Source organism: Typopeltis vanoorti, chromosome 12, assembly GCF_054136105.1.
Source record: "Typopeltis vanoorti isolate ZY-2024b chromosome 12, IOZ_Tvanoo_1.0, whole genome shotgun sequence".
Classification (NCBI taxonomy): domain Eukaryota; kingdom Metazoa; phylum Arthropoda; class Arachnida; order Uropygi; family Thelyphonidae; genus Typopeltis; species Typopeltis vanoorti.
The window spans coordinates 58,090,823-58,109,759 of record NC_143560.1 but is presented as its reverse complement, the minus strand read 5'-3'; the positions used below and the strand labels follow the sequence as shown (position 1 = coordinate 58,109,759).

Genomic DNA, 18,937 nt, shown 5'->3' with positions numbered 1-18,937 from the left:
ATTCTAATTTAATCCTGATTTGTATTATTCTTTCATTACAATAAGTATAAAATTAACTATATTCTTTTCTAGGGTTCTATGTATGAGGTGCATCCAGAATGTAAAATCCATTCAAAATTTATTTACTGCCAAATAAGATAAGGGATGGGGGTCATGCATGCATGGTAGCACAGAGTGACTCATTAGCTAGCTGTTGACCATTTTACTTTTATCGTGTTATCATTTGTTGTATTCTATGAATAACTTATGAGTGCTGTGATAAAAAATCCCACCAGTTGTGAGGTTCTTGGTGTGATACGATTTTTGTTGGCAGAAAACAATAGTGCTACAGAAATTCACCAGCAACTCTGTAAGATTTATGGGCCTTAAAGAAGAAGGGTGCAACAACATTCACAATGAAAAGTGCAGCAGTTGGCCAAGTGTGGTGATAGAAGATTTGGTGGAAAGAGTGAACGTGAAAATTCATGAAAATCGGAAGTTTCATTTTCATTCATGAAACTGTGACAAAGGCTGGGGTATGCGGAGGTTTCGGGGGATATAATGTCTTATATAGAAAAGAACTGTTACATAAGGAAATTTAAAGAAGCTGCAAAACATGCTGAATTCCAACACAATGCAATAAAAACCTAGGCTTAATTCTAAACCAAGTTTGGTCAGCTTTGATAAAAAAAAATACCTCAGTCAGACCGCAGACATTATGATCGTGAACAACAGAATGTATCATTCAGCATTGTTTAAACTTAGCACTGCTTCGAATCTGCATTCTGCTTTTTTAATTTTATAAACAGACAGACAGCTACAACTGTATAGTATGAACTATTAATTTCTCTCTTTTGTTGTTTTAACTTTCAGTTACCTTTTACCCTTGGAGATGTAAGTCAAACGACTTACGAAACTTATCGGGTTTTATTTCTTTATTGTGCTTTTAGCTTAATAAAAAAAATGTGGTCCAATTACTGGAATATGCCTTATAAACAAATTTGCACCTGAACTATTTTCAGGACTGGGACAACTCGTATATAGAAGCTTATGACTTCACATCACTTGCTTTAGCATCCTATAATGCAAAGCACATTCCTATAATGCAAAGTACATATCCTTATAGGTATGTATAATGCTATGCATTATGGGAAGGGTCACTACCATAGACCAGTTTCAACCTTTCTTGAGGTCTTGTCACTGGGAGCCAGACCCAGAGGTGATACCAAGGTTGAAGTAATGCAGAAGTTATATTTTCATGTACAAGTTGCCAAAAGGTGTCACAACTTATTCAAATACTCTGGCTTAGAGATAGTTATTGGAATTTTTTCCACTTGGTTATACTATAAATTAAAGATACCAAAGAAATTGTACACTTAGTTAAATCCTTTATCCAAGTGTAAGCAAACAAGTTTGCTCCTGAACTATTTTAGAAGAATATTGACAGTACATGAGAAGCATTTAAAAATACACCAATCCCTCGATTAATGTGCCTAATGCGTTCTTTAAAACAGGCAAATTAATCGAAAATGCACGAATCGAATATAATAACTTATGGGAAAAAGTATAATTCATTCCTAAAATTTCTTTTTTTGAGCCTTAATTTTTTTTTACAAAAGAATTAGGTATGTCTCAGGGCCTAGTTAAAGGAAAACCATGAAGCTGAAAGACAATAAACCATATTCAGAATATAAATTTAGTATTCTGCTTCTTAACAAAGAATTGAGCTATCGCAGTTTTGCAGGCATTCTGTTTCTTTTTTTCATACAACTGATGGTATGGCCCTATTGCCTCTTCTGCAAATTTTACTGGTTCTCTCCTCACCAGGGTCAGTCTCTAAGCATTGCTGCTTAAAAACTTCGATTGTATGAAAAATATTTTCACATTGTTTCTGTGAAACCTCTTTGGGCTTGTCAGTGATTAAATTTTCTTCATATTCTTCAGGATCTTCCCGCTGTACATCTAAATTTAGCAGGTCGGAATCACTCAACTTCTCAGAATGATATTTAAATAACTTAGATTCATTTGAAAAGCCTCTAAAATCATTTGCACAATGTGAAAGAATGTGCTTCCAAACGGCTCGCATATTGCTAGCAGTAATTTCGTTCGACTTTGCGACTTTATAACCTGGCTGAGATTTCTATGATTTGGTTAGAAAAGTCTTGGAAGGCATTTGCTTCCCAAAAAAGGCCAGTTTCATCGACATTAAATATTTGTTGACCAATTTTGTTACACAATTTTCTTCAAAATCTCTGGATATCTCCTTATCTGCAATTGCAGCTTCGCCTGTGATTAGAACATTATGTAGGCTATTTCCCTTTTTGAAATGCTCAAATCACCCAGCACTAGCATGGAATTCTTCTTTTCCATCATTGATAGCCCCTTTCTTTCCAGGTTACAAAGAGACAATGCTTTTGATTTAATAAGGCCAGTGTTTAGCAGGATCCTTTTTGGTTACAATCTTCAATCCATGTAAAAAGAAGTCTCTCTAATTCAATCATTATAATACTTTGATTTCGAGTGAATGCATGATGAACTTGAAGCAGCCTTACTTTTCTCTTTGTATTCAGCAGTTGATTCACCCATTTTTGTGTTCTTGTTCTATCTTTGCTCTGGACTCCCTTGTTCATTTTTCTTTATCATTTCAAGTTTTTCTTCCAATCAGATTACTTTTCGAATCATTTTCACGTTTCTATTTTTTGCTCACTAATTCTTTTACTCATGATTAAAGGTTAGGAAAATAATTTAAAATTATTTAAAAGTAAGGAAAACAATTGCATGAGATATGACAAGCAAAATGCTATGTAAAGCAGATGACATAAATATTGGTGGTAAATTTGGAACATAGTGTACATGGAAATAGGTAGTATGCCATTAAAACATTTTGTAAAATGTTTCAAATCGGTAACTAATTTATTTCATCTTGGTGAGTGATTTTTTTAAAGAGTTAGCCATAAAAAATGTATAGATCAAAAATTTTTAAAATCTGTAACATTTATTTTTAAGATGTATATAGGCGCACTGATCAAATTTTAGAGGTGCACTAATTGAATTTGGATAACGAAAAAAAATGACGTACTAATCGGGGGCGCATTAATCGAGGGATTGCTGTATACTTAAATGAAGCAATATCGGAATGTGCCCCTTTCACTCGTATCCTATTTATATGGTAGAAATGAAATGGATGTGTAATCTTATCAAGCAAGAGAATCATAAGAAAAAGATCTGCGGAAGAAATAACATATGCATAAGGATGTCCATAATGAAAATTATAAGCAGCAGTCCAGAGGAGTATTAAAAACTGGCTCTGCAAGCTAAAGATAACCCTAAAGAATTTTATCAATATGCTGTAAGTAAAAGAAAGAATGAATCTGAAAGAATAATTCTACTGAATGTAGATCGTGTGAGGATGACAGATAAGGTTGTTTAACTCATGAGTGCCCATTTTTGATAACTAAAAGCTATCAACCTTGTGTATGTAACATTGAGTTCAGTGATACCTCTTCACTGGATGAAGAAACTCAGTGTATGAGGAGACAGTGGAGCTGTTGCACAAATAATGAATAAGAATTTAGCAATAGGGACTGATGGGACAGCTTTGGATTCAGAGGGTTCAGTTACTCCTTTAACTAAGCTATATAATTTGAGAGTCAGAAGAGGGAAGATTCCATAGTGGAACGAATGTATAGTAATCCCATTGCACAAGGGTGGCACAAAGACCGATGTATCCAACTATCAACCAATCAGTATCTCAGGAATGGTGGAGGTGAAGATTTTAGAAAAACTGGTTAGGGTTCACATTTAGAAATGGATTGACAGAAAATCTCTACTTTGCAATGAACAGCATGGGTTTACAAAAGAAAATCATGTTTTAGCAAATTGCTCACATTCTAATGTTACTATGATACTTTGGATTTTGCTAAGGCTTTTGACAATACATCATGGAAGATTATTGCATTAATTGAAGAATATGTGTTTGGATTATAAAATATTAGAATGGATAAGAGAATGGTTGACTGACAGATATCAAAAAATGGTGTACAAGGGATGGGAGTCTGCAAGATTTGAAGTAACCAGTGGTGAACCACAAGGAAAAGTCCCTTGGTCCACTGTTATTCAATCTGTATATTTATGACATTGGGAAGCAGGGACATCGCCAGATTGAAGCAGAGCCATCGCCAAATTAGATCGCATCCTGAGGCAAACAATTAAATATCACCCCTGATGGATTATAAGACATCTCCAATTGCTATTTTGTTTTTATTACAAGAGCAAAATGATTTTAATGTAAAATGATTACATAATAATATTAATTAAATGTTTGCTCTACAGGGATAACACACAATAAAACTGTTTATAAGGTACCTTATACTAAATTTAAATTAGAAGCTATTTCCACCTCTATTGATATAGTTGCTACACCAACCAGTCTTTCTTGGGTCATTGCTGTTTGCAAATAATTTTTAATCAATTTAAACTTGGAAAAACTTCTTTCCACACTTGCTATGCTAACAGGAATTGTTAGCGTAGCAATGGTGCCTACTGCAATATGGCTGAACAAGCCCCCTTATTAAGCCACACCGTGAGGCAGGCTGCCTCTATGCTACACCCTGTTGATGGTGCTGTTGGGAAGTATTTGACAGGTGACATACACCTATTTGCTGATGATGCAAAAATAGCATAATCAGGAGTGCTGCTGATATGCATTACATGCAGAATGAATTGAACTGGCTGGAGTTGTGGGCATGTGAAAATGGCTATCAGTTCATCTTAATAATGTAAGGCATTATTAGGTGATTTCAAAGAGGTGGATTTGAAAGTTTTTCCACTTGGTTATACTATAAATTAAAGATGCCAAGAAATTATATTCTTGGTTTAATCCTTTATCCTAGTGTAAGAAAATAAAAATTTGCATGTGAAGTAAAATCACGACTGAGCTACTTGTATATAGAGGCTAATGATTTCACACTAATTGCCTTAGTAACATAATGAATGCACATATCCTTACAGACATGTATAATACTATGCATTATGAGAAGGGATATTATTGAGACTGGTTTTGACATTTATTGAGGTCAAAACCAGGTCAAAATCATTATGGGAGTCAGACCCCAGAAGTGATACTAAGGTCGAAATAATGCAGAAGTCATATTTCCATATACAAGTAGTCAAAAGGTGTCATACTTTATTACTAAAATACTCTGGATTAGAGAAAGACCCAGACCAATTTCAACGTTGATTAAGGTCTCATCAGTGGGAGCCAGAAGACTCCAGAAGTCATACCAACGTTGAAGTAATGCAGAAGTCATATTTCAAATTTTTAAATTTGTACGAGGGTTTCCCCACCCGTTAAGACTGGTTTAGCATTCCTAATGAGGGATTAAGAGTATGTATTTTATGACTGCAGATCTGTATTGTTCATAGGCCGATTATTCTGTTCTGAGGGATAAAAAACCTGATTTTCTGGGTGGGAAAAACCCTCTACCTCCATATGAGACTGGCTAACTCACCTTTGGTTGAAAAAGACCAGATAAAGATTCCTCATATCATGGACAGGAATCGAACCCAGGTCTTTCTGACCAAAAGATTTCATCTATACCAACTGAGCTACGGAGGCTCATATTTCCATATACTAGTAGTTAAAAGGTGTCACACATTGCTAAAATATTCTGGATTAGAGAACTATGTTTGAAAATTTTTTCACTTGATTATACTATAAATTAAAGATGTCAAGAAAATATATTTATTCTTGGTTTAATCCTTCATCCAAGTGTAAGCAAATAAAAATTTGCACATGAAGTAACATCACAACTGGGCTACTTGTATATAGAGGCTAATGTCTTCACATTAATTGCCTTAGTATCCCATAATGCTATGTTATGATTAAGACTTACAAACTTCTGAAAGGGTCATAGAGGATTTCAGTTGATGGAATTTTTTTATTTTATGGAAGGTGAGAAAAGGACAAGAGGACATCCTTGGAAGTTGGGAATGAACGCTGCTAAGAAAGGGGTGAGAATCTAGATTTTTCTCTCATAGAGTGATGAATGATTGAAATTGATTGCCATTGGATGTGTGTGCAAGCAGTGTGAATGAATCTGGGAAAGTATGATAGCTGGTGTGCACAGTATGTGGTCTCCCTCAATGAGTCCTTGAGGTCTCTCTTAATAATAATAAAGGGAATGGCTACCCAATGATACTTCTAGATTTTACAAAGGTGCTTGACAGGATACCACACAGAACTCTGTTATGCAAACTGCAACAAATGGGGATGGATCATAAACTGGTGATATAGATAAAAGGGTGGATGATGAACAGATACCAAAAGATAGTATATATGGAGAAGAATCCAGAAAACAGGTGACTACTGGTGTGCTGGAGGGCTCTGTATTTAGACCACTGCTGTTTAATTTGTACATAAATGACACAGGAAATAATTTGAGGCAGATATTCAGATGTTTGCTGATAATGCAAAGTTAGGTAGAGTAACAGTTAATCAGTGATGTAGAAAGGTTTCGGGATGATTTATATAGGCTGATGTGGGCAAAGCATAATGGATGTCAATTTAATGTGGAAAAGTGTAAAGCTATACATTTTGGGATACAAAGATTACAAGCTGTATATCACATTGAGGGAAATATAATCAGGATACTGATGAAACCAGAGATTTTTGGAGGTAGTAGTAGACAGAGTTGAACTTTAAAGGATATATTGCTAAAGTAGCCGATGTAACTCATGTGATTACTTGGTTATAGAAGAACATGATAACTAGCAGTGATAAGCAAGTTATCATTCCTCTTTATAAAGCCTTGATACGAGCACATCTGGATTACTGTGTTCAGTTCTGGTCACCTGGGTTTCTTGGGGTTGAGGAGGTGGCAGAGAGGATCCAGTGGCAAGTAATCAAGGTGGTGAGTGATCTGTGGAATGCTCCCTGTGAGGATGGATTGAGGGTCTGTAGACTGCAAAAGTTGGTGAAAGGCAAAAAACATGTGGATATGATAGAAACATTTAAGATACAATTATTATTATTATTATTGATTCGGGCCTCCATGAAGTCAAAAGACTCATCATGGGAGGTCCTTCATAGAAAACACAGTCTATCATACTAATCCTTGAACTCATTGACCATTCGTCTTCTCACCACTCAGGCAATGCATTCCACGGTTCAGCTGCCCTCCATGCAAAGAAAGCACTCCTCATCCTCTTGCTCAAAGCTTCCTTTCATAACCTCCACAGATGGCCCCTTGTCCTCGCTCCTTCCCCCTGTTTCACCAAAAACAGAAACAACCCTGTAATTACCTGTTGCACTTGGTGTAACAGGTAGTTACAGGGTTGTTCAACCCTGTAACTACCTCTCAGAAATTTAAAAGTCTTAATCATATCACCTCTCCTTCTATCTACCAAACTCTACAGTCCACATTCCCTCAGCTGATCCTCATAACCAACATTGTATAGTCCTGAAACCATCTTTTGTTATCTGCCTCTGTACACTTTCCACAATTAATTTATACCCTTCAAATCCTGGGCACCAAATTTGAGAACAATAGTCCAAGTGTGATCTGATCAAGGCTTTATACAATGGAATGACAACTCTTATCTTATTATAATACTGAGAAGGTCAGCATCCTTCTTAGTATTGCAGTAATCCTCTGGGTTAGCTTCACCACCTTTGCAATAAGTCCCCTGAATTTCAGGTATCTATCAATCATCACTGCCAAATCTTTTGTCTCCCCTACTTCCTCCAGTATAGATCCTCTAACAGAGTATGCTGCCTCCCATCAACATATCCCAAACTTCAAGACTTTACATTTTGCTGCATTAAACTAATACTCCTTTCATTTGTCCATTCAGTTTGTTGAAATTCTCTTGCAGGACTGCCTCATCTGCACTATTACTAATAACCATGACAGATTATGATTAGGTTATTACTAATAGCCTAGCTTCACATCATCTGCAAACAACTGAATATCCCACTACAATCCACTGACAATGTCATTGATATAAAGGCTAAACAATACAGTACCCAGTACTGAGCCTGTGGACTCCACTTGTAACCTTCTGCCTCCTTGATATTGGCCCACTATACACAACTCTCTGATACCTATCAGATAGCCAATCCTGAATCCAGTTGACTAACCTGACATCTAAACTCATGTGCTGTAACTTAAATATCAGCTTATCATATAGCAACCTGTCAAATGTCATTGCAAATTCCAAAAAATGGAAGGATACGCCTTTCCCTCATCAACCACTCTTGTCACATTATTATAAAAGGCAATCATATTACTAAACCAAGAGCACCTCCTTAAATCCATGTTGACTCTCTCACAGATAACATTACCCTCATCTGCCCAATGCTCATATGCTCCCTCACTAATTTCTATTTTTCCATGATCTTAACAACTACTGATGAAACACAAACTGGCCTATAATTAGACACATCCAGTCTGCTACTGCCCTTACACAGCGGCGCCATCTTACCCTACTTCCATTCTTTGGGTACCTTTTCCGTAACAAGACTTTCATCGAAAAGCCAGGTCAATAGAGCTGTTAGTTCTTTAGCATATTCTCTCAAAACCCATGGCAAAATTTTATCCAGTCCCACAGCTTCACTGACATCCAGAGTACTCAAGTATTTGAAACGCACTCTCTTCTTGCACCTCTAAACCTCAACCCTGCCCTATCCCTCTAGTATTAAAACCTACTTCTCCAGGATGAAATACTCCAATAAAGTGTTCATTGAATAACTCCACTATGTTCTCTGCATCGGTCACTCTATTCCCATTTTTATCACACAATGTCATTCTTTCATAATCATTTCTCCTCCTACTGGCCACATAGCTAAAAACATTCCCTAGGATTTTCTTTGAATCTCAGTGCCAATCTCTTCTCATATTCCCGTTTTCCCTTTCTTACCATACTAGTCACTCTCCTGGCCTGAGTCTTATATTCTTCATGCATCTTCTCTCCATCCCCTCTCCTTATATCTCTCCCATAACCTCTTTTATTCACCTGTAGTTCCTGTTTGATATTGTTTGTCATTCACTTTACACCAAATTGTGTCCTCTTCTTCACTCATGGAATACAGCTTACTATTGCTGCTAACAAATATTCCTTCATAATTTCCCAAGCACTAATGATATCTTGCCCTTCCAATTCCTCCCTCCATGGAACTTCCCCAAGTTGATATCTAAGACTATTAAAGGCAAAATGTTTCATCACTTGTTTAGAGAGAGCAAAAGAAGAGAACATCCATGGAAGTTAGGTAAGCGTGTAGTTAGCAAGGGCATGAGGATTTTTTTTTTTTTTTTTTTTTTTTCCCTGCTTGGAGAATGAATGAATAGAATGGGTTGCCTGAGTCAGTTATGAGCATTTGTTGGTTAATAGTTTCAAGGTGATGTATGATAGACATTGTGTTTATAGTTTGGGTCTCCCACAATGAGTCTTGGGATTCCATGGAGGTGCCTATGCAATAATAAGATTTTGGAGAAATTAATAAGAAGTCATATATAGAATTGGACAAATGAGGGTAATATTATCTGTGAAGGTCAACATTGATTTGTTAAGGTACTCATATTTCAGTAATTTGCTTGCCTTTTATAATAAATTGAAAAGTGCAGTTGATGATGGAAAGGCATATACTGCCTTTTATAATAAATTGAAAAGTGCAGTTGATGATGGAAAGGCATATACTGCCTTTTATTTTTATTTATTTATTTTTTCCAAAGGATTTGATGATAGGATGGCAGATAGTGTTGCAATGCACAGGGTTAGATATCAGGATAATCAACGTGATTTGAAATCAGAGTTATGTATGTGTGAGAGCAATATCTAGGAAAAGGAAGGTCACATATGGAGTTTCACAGGTAGTATCAGGACTGGGACTTTTGCTTTTTAACTTTTGTGTCAATGATCTACATTTCAGTGAGATATTCAGTTATTTGCAGATGATGTGAAGTTGGGAGGATTAATAGCAATAGTGACAATGTGGTAGTACTTCAAGAGGATTTAAATAAGCTGGACAGATACCCAAATGAATGCAGATGTCAGTTTAATGTAACTAAATTTAAGGTCTTAAAATTTGGGATCCAGTGATTGTAAATTGCAGAATTGGTGGCTCTATACTAAAAACAGTGGAAAGGGCAAGGGATCTTGGGATGATACTCAATAATTTTAAGTTTAGGGGCATATTGCAAAGATAGTGAAGATAATCCTGAGGATTGTTATACTACTAAGAAGGATTTTTTGATACCCCATTTCAGATCCCCCCCGCTTTGTCCTGGGCCCTGTGCCTATGCACCCATTGCACTTGCCTAGTTACAGAACTATGTATATATATATTTCTTAACTAAGAATGAAAAAGTAAGTGGGTGAAAAAGAAAATGAACGAGATCGCAATAGTGGTACAGCATGGCAGATAATGCATCTTTTTATTCAACTGAAGTCTTTTAATAACAATATCAGAATTATTTAAATAGTGCAAAACCTAATTTGGCTACAGTGACTATCACCTCCTTTTATCTTCCTTCTGTTGGGTTCAATGGCCTGTCATAGCCATAGCCAGACAACTGACTTGATATAAACATAATTAATGCTCTGACAAGACAGTCAATCCTATCTATATAGTCTACAATATCTGTCATTTGCACTGTCAATCAACTGTACGCAGGCTGGTTTGTCTCTTTGCAGAATAAAAAAACCCTCTTATCTTTATATGAGACCAGCTCATTTTCAGCTAAAAATCTTAAAGAATCTTTGTCCTGTAAAGAATTCAAAATGTCTTTCCAATCATTGTTATTATTAACTAAGTTATGAGAGTTCCTTCATAGCTCAATGGATTGATGCAGTTAGTGCCTAAGAATATGATAATGCAAGATATGATATTGGAGAACTGAAAAATAATAGCCTGCAATTTGAAAGAAAATTGTTGACAGGATATCAGTAATAATGAAAACTTAATTATGTAAGTATTATCATAATATTCTACACACTCCTTGAGGCTATATATTAGGAACAGATGATGCTTTGTATTTCAGTCATTCGATCACATATATTTGATCACACACTAGAGTGGATGGGGGTTGGAAATTAGATTAGTGCATTAGATCAGAGACCGACTATCTGATAGGTATCAGCAAGTTGTGTATGGGGAGGCAATATCTCGGAAGAGGAAAGTCACTAGTGGTGTGCCTCACAGATCTGTTTTAGGGCCATTGCTTTTAACCTGTGTGTTAATGATATTGGCAAAGATTTGGATGGGGATATTCAGTTGTTTGCAGAAGATGCAAAGTTGGGACAACCTATGAAGAATTAAGTTGAGTGAATGAGCATGGGAATGGGGATGAAAGTTCAATGTTGCAGAATGTAAGGTTTTAAAATTTGGGAAACAAAGATGTGATGTAAAATTTATGCTTGGTGGGGATATATTGTCAGAGGTGGAGGAAATAAGATATCTTGGGATGATAGTAGATGAGGATCTGAAATTTAGATTACACATTGCCAAAACTGTGAGGACAACACAAAGACTTCTGGGATGATGCGTAGGACACCGACTTGTAGAAGTAGGGAGATTCTTATTCCATTGTATAAGGCTTTGATTAAGCCACACATGGACTACTGTGCACAGATATGGCCACTTGGTTTTCAAAAGGACAAAGATGTTCAAAAGGGTACAGAGTTGACTAAGGTAGTTTCTCTGGAATGTCAAATATGAGGAAAGGTTGAGAAGATGTAATTTACAGAGTCTAGTGGATAGGAAAAAGAGGGGAGATATGATGGAGACCTACAAGTTAGTAAGGGGTTGTTATAGGATCAATGTTGGAGAGGTTCTACAGAAAAAGTGGGAGATCAGGAGAGAACCAGAGGCATCCCTGAAAGATGTATAAGGAGGATGTGAGCAGGAGAGTGAGAAGCAGGTTTTTTGCATGCAGTGTTGTGAATGATTGGAATGCTTTGCCTGAGAGTGAGATGTCTACAGAGAATTTGAGTGTGTTTAAGACACCTTATGATGAGCTGCGTGTATGATAAAAGGACCTCATAGATGAGATCTGACTCCATGGGGTCTGGGGTAATAATTATAATATACATGATATTCCATTACATACATATATATGTAATGGAATGACTGAAATACAATGCAGCAATTTCCAATATGAAAGTATACAAAATGCATTTTGTACTGGTGAATTGCTGAAAAAATATTATCTTCAAATTATGATGACTCATACTGCAGTATGCATATTCAACATATTCATAACTTACTCTGATTCCTTTAGGTCCAACTGAGCCTAATTCACCAAAATCTCCTCTTCTTCCTGGTTGCCCTGGAGGACCTTCTAGACCAATTTCCCCAGGAGATCCTGGAGGTCCTTGTAAGCCAGGTATGCCTGGAATACCCTAAGTGAGTATATTCAAATCATGTCAATATCTACAGTAAATATATTCATAAGTAATAATTAAATATTATATATACACCAAAGATATCTAATTGCCATCTGCTAAATTATTTAATTTTAAATAATTAAAATTATTTAACATTCCACTCAAATAATAATAAAAGCTGTGAAACTTTGACTTTCAGCATTACAGTTTTAAAATTATCTTCTTCTTTGAGTGCCATCTCCTATCGGAGGTCGGTGACCACCTTGGCAAATTTTGAGCGATTCTCGGCTATTCTGAGCAGTCTCTCAGAGTTCATACCAGTCCACTGTCTGATATATGCCAGCCAAGATTTTCTTTGTCTTCCTTGTCCTCTTCTTCCCTTAATTGAGGAAAATCTTTCTGCTTGGTCACAATGTATATTATATTTGACAAAAAATTAAATTCTTGTTTTTATACTATTTCCAATGTAAGATTTACAATTTTATCCTGCCCTATGTAAGAATAACAGTGGGATAACTTCATATCAGTTGTACTCCATTATTATAAAAGAAAATACACTGGACTGATTCAGTCATAAACAATACATAATGAAAACTGACTAGTTTCGCTGCTATTAATATTGTAGCTTCTGGATTATAATGACATAAAACATACAAGCCAAGGCTAATATTAACTATAACAATACCACATGGAACGTGGTGACCGGCAGAAGTTAGCAATTGTGATTTTCAAATATCACACAGGATCAATCCTTGATTCTGACTGAGTGTGCCTTGCGAATGGAATGCAACAGTAGATTTCTTATGTTACGAGCAGTGAAGTTGTCCTCTGTGCAAGGCATGGAACTCTTATTCCTCAATGTTGTGGTGTGTGTGTGCGCGCGCGTGTGTGTGAGAGAGAGTGAGTGAGTGAGAAAAATGAAAATGCAGGCCAGAGTTGTCTTCTGTTGTTGATGTCTCTGATATGTTCTTTCTGTCTTATTTACAAACTTCTAGATATTTACTATATTCTTGTGGCCTATCTTACATAGGCCACAAGAATATAGTAAACTTTCCAGGATGTTTCTAGAAAGGTTTGTGGTCTTTAGAGAAATGTAGTAAATCTTGTATAGTCAAAATGGACTTGAAAGCCACTCTTATGTCAAGATGCTTCAGGAGGGTAGCGATCTTAAGTGAGTACTAATGTAAGAGATGGAAACCGAAGTCATGTAGTGAATGTTGGAATCTTGCTGTGGAGCAGGAGCAGAGAATAACCATTTTTGTATGAGTTTCTTTGAATATCTCTTACATATAAGTAGTTGGAGTAGAGTTAGTAATGAAAAATTAAATAATACCTAGTTGGTGATACATGGTGCAATGAAGAAGTGCAGGTGATGACCTGTATGAGTGAGCTTGCGATATACATCAAGTGAGAAGCCTCTTTCAGTTTCTTTGTAATTAAAACATCTAAGAAAGGTAACCTGAGTTCTCTAAAGGTAACTTGAGTTCTCAGGAGTATCTTTGCTAGATTAGCAAAGATACCCCTGATGGCTGTTATAAAGGTTGAAACATATATAGTCATACCTTTCCCTCATTTTCTAGTTCCAAAGTAAATTTTAATTTTTGTTGGAAAGAGCTGATAGATGAAAAAAAAAATCATATAACTCAGCAATGCTACTTTTCCAGATGATAAAGATATTATTATTATTATTATTATTATTCAACCCTCCACGGAGTCAAAAGACTCATCGTGGGAGGGCCTTCCTAAGAACATAAAGTCTGTCAAGACTCATCGAGGGGAGGTCCCCCCCTAAGAAACACAAAGTCTATCATACCACTCCTTAAACTCATTGACCATTCTCGCTCTCACCACTCCATCAGGCAATGCATTCCATGGTTCAACCACCCTCCACGCAAAGAAACCATTCCTCAGCCTCTTGCTCACAGTATCATTTAAGTATCTCTGCCAAATTGTTTATAGATGTCAGAAAACGTTTTTCCAAGTTTTCCCATGAATAAATAAGAACAGAGGTCTGTCCATTGCATAGCTTTTTATGTATATTTTCTCATTTCTATCTAAAATGATTAGAATAGAGACAATGTTTGAAAAGCTGAGATGTATCAGGAGAGGAAGACATCATCTCTAAGTTCCAGTACTTTAACTAGTTGAATGTTTGAACAATGATACAATATCTAGACTGGCTAGAATATCTGATAGTTTCTATACAAAATGTTTAGAGTTCTTAATGAAGGAGTCCATGTGTCTGATATGGTTCTTTAGAAGATTACCAAAAATGGGGAGTTCTTTTGTTTGGTTGAACAGCGGGAAGGAGTGATGACAAGGATCCATCCCTGGAAATTACGAAAGGAAACTGTGAGCAAGAGAGTGAGGAGTGGTTTCTTTGCGTGGAGAGGGGTCGAACCATGGAATGCATTGCCTGATAGAGCGGTGAGAGCGAGAACGGTCAATGAGTTTAAGGAGTGGTATGATAGACTTTGTGTTTCCTAGGAGGGACCTCCCACAATGAGTCTTTTGACTCCTTGGAGGCCTAAATAATAATAATAATACTTTTATAAAGTATTTTATGCTTTGTTAAAATGTAAAATGTTTATACTCCTGATGACTGATATAAAGGTTGAAACATATATAGTCAGTCCTTGACTTACAACATATGTAACTTATGACAGCCATACTTCACAGGAAAACTTTATTTGCTCTTATATTTGGATAAAAGATTAAACCAAGAAAATAATTTCTTGGCATCTTTAATTTATAGATGTGAAAAACCACATTAAAAAACATTCAACATTAATACATTCACCAAATATCATCTCACTCCCTCAACTATGCCCCAGAGTGTTATTGTCCCTTCAAGAGTAGTGAAGATGTTGTGGCCTTGCAAGAAGACTTGAATAAATCGAGTGATTGGGCAAGCAAATGGGGATGCGAGTTCAATGTTGCAAAATGTAAGGTTTTAAAATTTGGAAAACAAAGATGGGATGCAGAATTTATGCTTGGTGAGAATATATTGTTGGAAGTAGAGGAAATAAGAGATCTGGGAGTGATAGTGGATAAGGATCTAAAATTTAGGGGACACATCGCCAAAATTGTGAAGACAACACAAAGACTTCTGGGAATGATGAGGAGGACACTGACGTGTAGAAGTAGGGAGATTCTTGTTCCATTGTATAAGGCTTTGACTATTGTGCCCAGATTTGGTCACCGGGTTTTCAGAAGGATGAAAAGATGTTGGAAAGGGCCCATAGGCGACTGACTAAGGTAGTTTCTGACCTCTGGAATGTCGAGTATGAAGAAAGATTGAAAAGATGTAATTTGCAGAGTCAAGTGGAGAGAAGGAAGAGGGGAGATATGATAGAGACCTACAAGTTGGTAAGGGGTTGTTATAGGATCAATGGTGGAGAAGTTCTACAGAGAATAGTGGGAGATCAGGGGAGAACCAGAGGTCATCCCTGGAAACTGTATAAAGAGGGTGTGAGTAGGGGAGTGAGAGGCAGGTTTTTTTCGTGCAGAGTCGTGAATGATTGGAATGCCTTGCCTGAGAGTGTGGTGTCTGCAAGGAGTTTGAATGTGTTTAAGACCCGGTATGATGAGATGTGTGTGAGATAAAAGGACCTCCTAGATGAGTCTTTGACTCCATGAGGTCTTGTTTAATAATAATAATAATAAATAATAATAATAATTTAAGAAATTCTTTTGCTCAAGCTACTGCTAAAGCAACTGAGGGTGAGAAAAACCTTCAGAGACTTTTGAAAGGAATATAACATCTTGTGGGCCATAAGGTGTGTAGTGTTGGTAAGGAGCGCCAAAAAATTAGATCTGATCACATCATCAGAGAATTTAATTGTGAGTGGGGTTTTACACTTTCCTCCAGTTGGTGAAAGTGATCATGAAGTGATCACCTAGGTTGTGGCTAGCCAAATGCAGATTTCTTCTATGAGAAAGGATATAGGTGGAATTATAAGGCTGGTGATTATGACAAGCTTAGGAAACAGCTTGGAGCTATAGCATGGAATTAGGAGTTAAGCAGTAAGGAAATAAATTCTGCTTGAGAACTGACAAAGAATTACATAACGGCATCAAAGTGTGAATGTATTCCAAATGCATAAAAGGCTGAATAAAGGTAGTTGTAAAATGGATGAACGAGAGCTTAAGCATGAAATCGGGAAGAAGGTACTTTGGAGGCAGTACAAGATGAATAATGGTAATAGTCAGTTTCATGAAGAGTATAAAGAACAAGCCAAGAGGTGACTCAGTAAGGAAAACAAAAGTGCAGTATGAGCAGAACAAATCAGGCAAAGAAAACCCTAGAGAGTTATTTAGATATGTGGCAAATATAAGGAAGAATGATCGTGGTAAGATGATGTTAATGAATGAAAATGGTAACTGCTGCAGAAGACATTGTTGAGGTATTCAGTGATCAATTTATAAGGGCATTTGATCCTGATCAGGGTAGAATCATAAGGAATTTAAGTGTAGAGGATATAGGAGAGGATGGCTTAATTGTGAGTGAGCAGGAGGTAGTTGAGGAAAAATAAAATTACCTTGATGTCAATAAGGTAATTGGATTTGATGATATATCACTATGCATCTTAAGGGAATGTTCCAGGGAATTGGCAGTAGCACTGGCATGCTTGTTTGATAGGAGTCTTACAATAGCATAGGTTCCAAGGGAGTGGAAAGATTGTAAAATTGTTCCACTGTATGAAGGTGATGATAAGGCTGTGGCTTCATATTACAGTCCAGTCTATATCTCTGGAGTTGTGGTGAAGGTACTAGAGAGAGATTGGTAAAAAGTAGGATAGAGAAATGGATTGAAAAGAGTAGCATGGGTTTGTTAAGAGAAGATCATGTTTTACTAAATTACTTATGTACTCTAACAAGGTAACAAATACCTTGGACAGAAAAAATGCATATACAATGGTGTACTTGAATTCTGCAAAAGATTTTGATAGGCTCCCACATGACAAACCATTAAATAAACTGAAACAGATGAGACTTCTGAGATGGATCAGTGACTAGCTGTCAGACAGGTATCACAAAGTTGTATATGGGGCTGCAGTATCCCATAAAAGGAAGATCACTAGTGGTGTGATGCAAGGGGCAGTTTTGGGGCCCCATTGTTGTTATTTGTATGTTAATGATATCGGGATGGGTTTAACTAGTGATATGCAGATGTTTGCAGGTGATGCAAAACTGGGGAGAGCAATGCAGAATCAAGTGAATGTTATGGCCTTACAAGAGGATTTGAATAGATTGCTTGAATGGGCAGATAAGTGGAACTGTTCAATGTTTAAAAGCATAACATATTGAAATTTGGTAATGAATGATGGGATGCAAAGTATATACTTGGTGGGAAAACTTTAAATGAAATAGAGGAAATGAGGGATCTGGGAGTGGTGGTGGACAAGGACCTGAAATTCAGGGACCACATTGAACAAGTTGTGAAGACATCACATCAGATAATAGCAATGATGCAGAGGACCCTGACATGCAGAAATAGAAATATTATCATGCCATTGTATAAAGCTTTAATCAGGCCTCATATAGATTATCGTGCACAGATCTGGTCGCTGTGTTTTCATGGTGATGAGGATATGTTGGAAAGGGTCCAGAGAAGATTCACAAAAGTTATCAGTGGTCTTTGGAATGTGGAGTATGAGGACAGATTGAGAGAATGCAAATTGCAAAGCCTCATGAATAAAAGGAAGCGAGGGGGGAGGGGATATGATTGAGACATATAAGCTAGTCAAGGATTGTTATCAGGTTGACATGGAAGAGAGATTTTTCAGAGGAGATAGAACAAGAGACCATTTGCTGGAGACTGTATAAAGAGGATGTGTGCAGAAGAGTGAGGAGCAGCTTCTTTGCATGGAGAGTAGTTAGTGAGTGGAGTGCATTGCCTGAGTGTGTTATAAATGTAAACACATTGAATCATTTTAAGGCATGGTTGGATGAGCATCGTGTGTAAGTGTGTACCTCCCATGATGAATCTCTGACTCCATGGAGGTTGTATATTAATAATAAAGTGTACAAATGGTGTCTGGAAAAAGCTGCTGAAATTATATGTTCATGCATTCACAGGATCTGATAAAGAGAAGGCTGGTGACAAAAATAGTGCTGCCAGCTAATGAGTAGAATTGGAAACTTTAAAGTGAAGATATAAAGCAGTTACTGAAACTGAGGAAAAACAGCTCTCATATGAAGACCTTACATAGCCATAATCAAAGAAAGCTGCAGAAGAAGCAGATCCCTCAAAAACTTTACAGTGAACAAAATTGGCAGAGGCACCTCTATTAATATGACAATTTGGTTGTTTGAGGAAATGGTTCCTAACATGGAGAGATTTACATTAAAAATATCAAGAAATTAAATACTTGGTTTTAATCCTTTATCCAAGGAAGCTAAACAATGTTTTGCATGTGAAATACATTCACGTCTGAGCTATTTGTATACAGTGGCTAATGGAGTTCACATCACTTGCTTTAGTATGTATCCCATAATGCAAAGTACACACCCTTTTGGATGTGTAAAAATGCTATCTTTAACATATAACTGAACCAAGGTAAAACTTTCA

General features: G+C 36.6%; 1 protein-coding gene across 1 annotated transcript in view; it reads right to left on the bottom strand.

Moving 5' to 3' along the window:
* LOC150100817 (uncharacterized) overlaps positions 1-18,937 on the bottom strand; it is a 975,156-nt gene that overhangs the window by 850,541 nt on the left and 105,678 nt on the right. Inside the window, exon 3 of the mRNA XM_090401910.1 lies at positions 12,244-12,378. Coding sequence (XP_090258036.1) covers positions 12,244-12,378 — 135 coding nt within the window. The remainder of the gene's footprint in view (positions 1-12,243; positions 12,379-18,937) is intronic.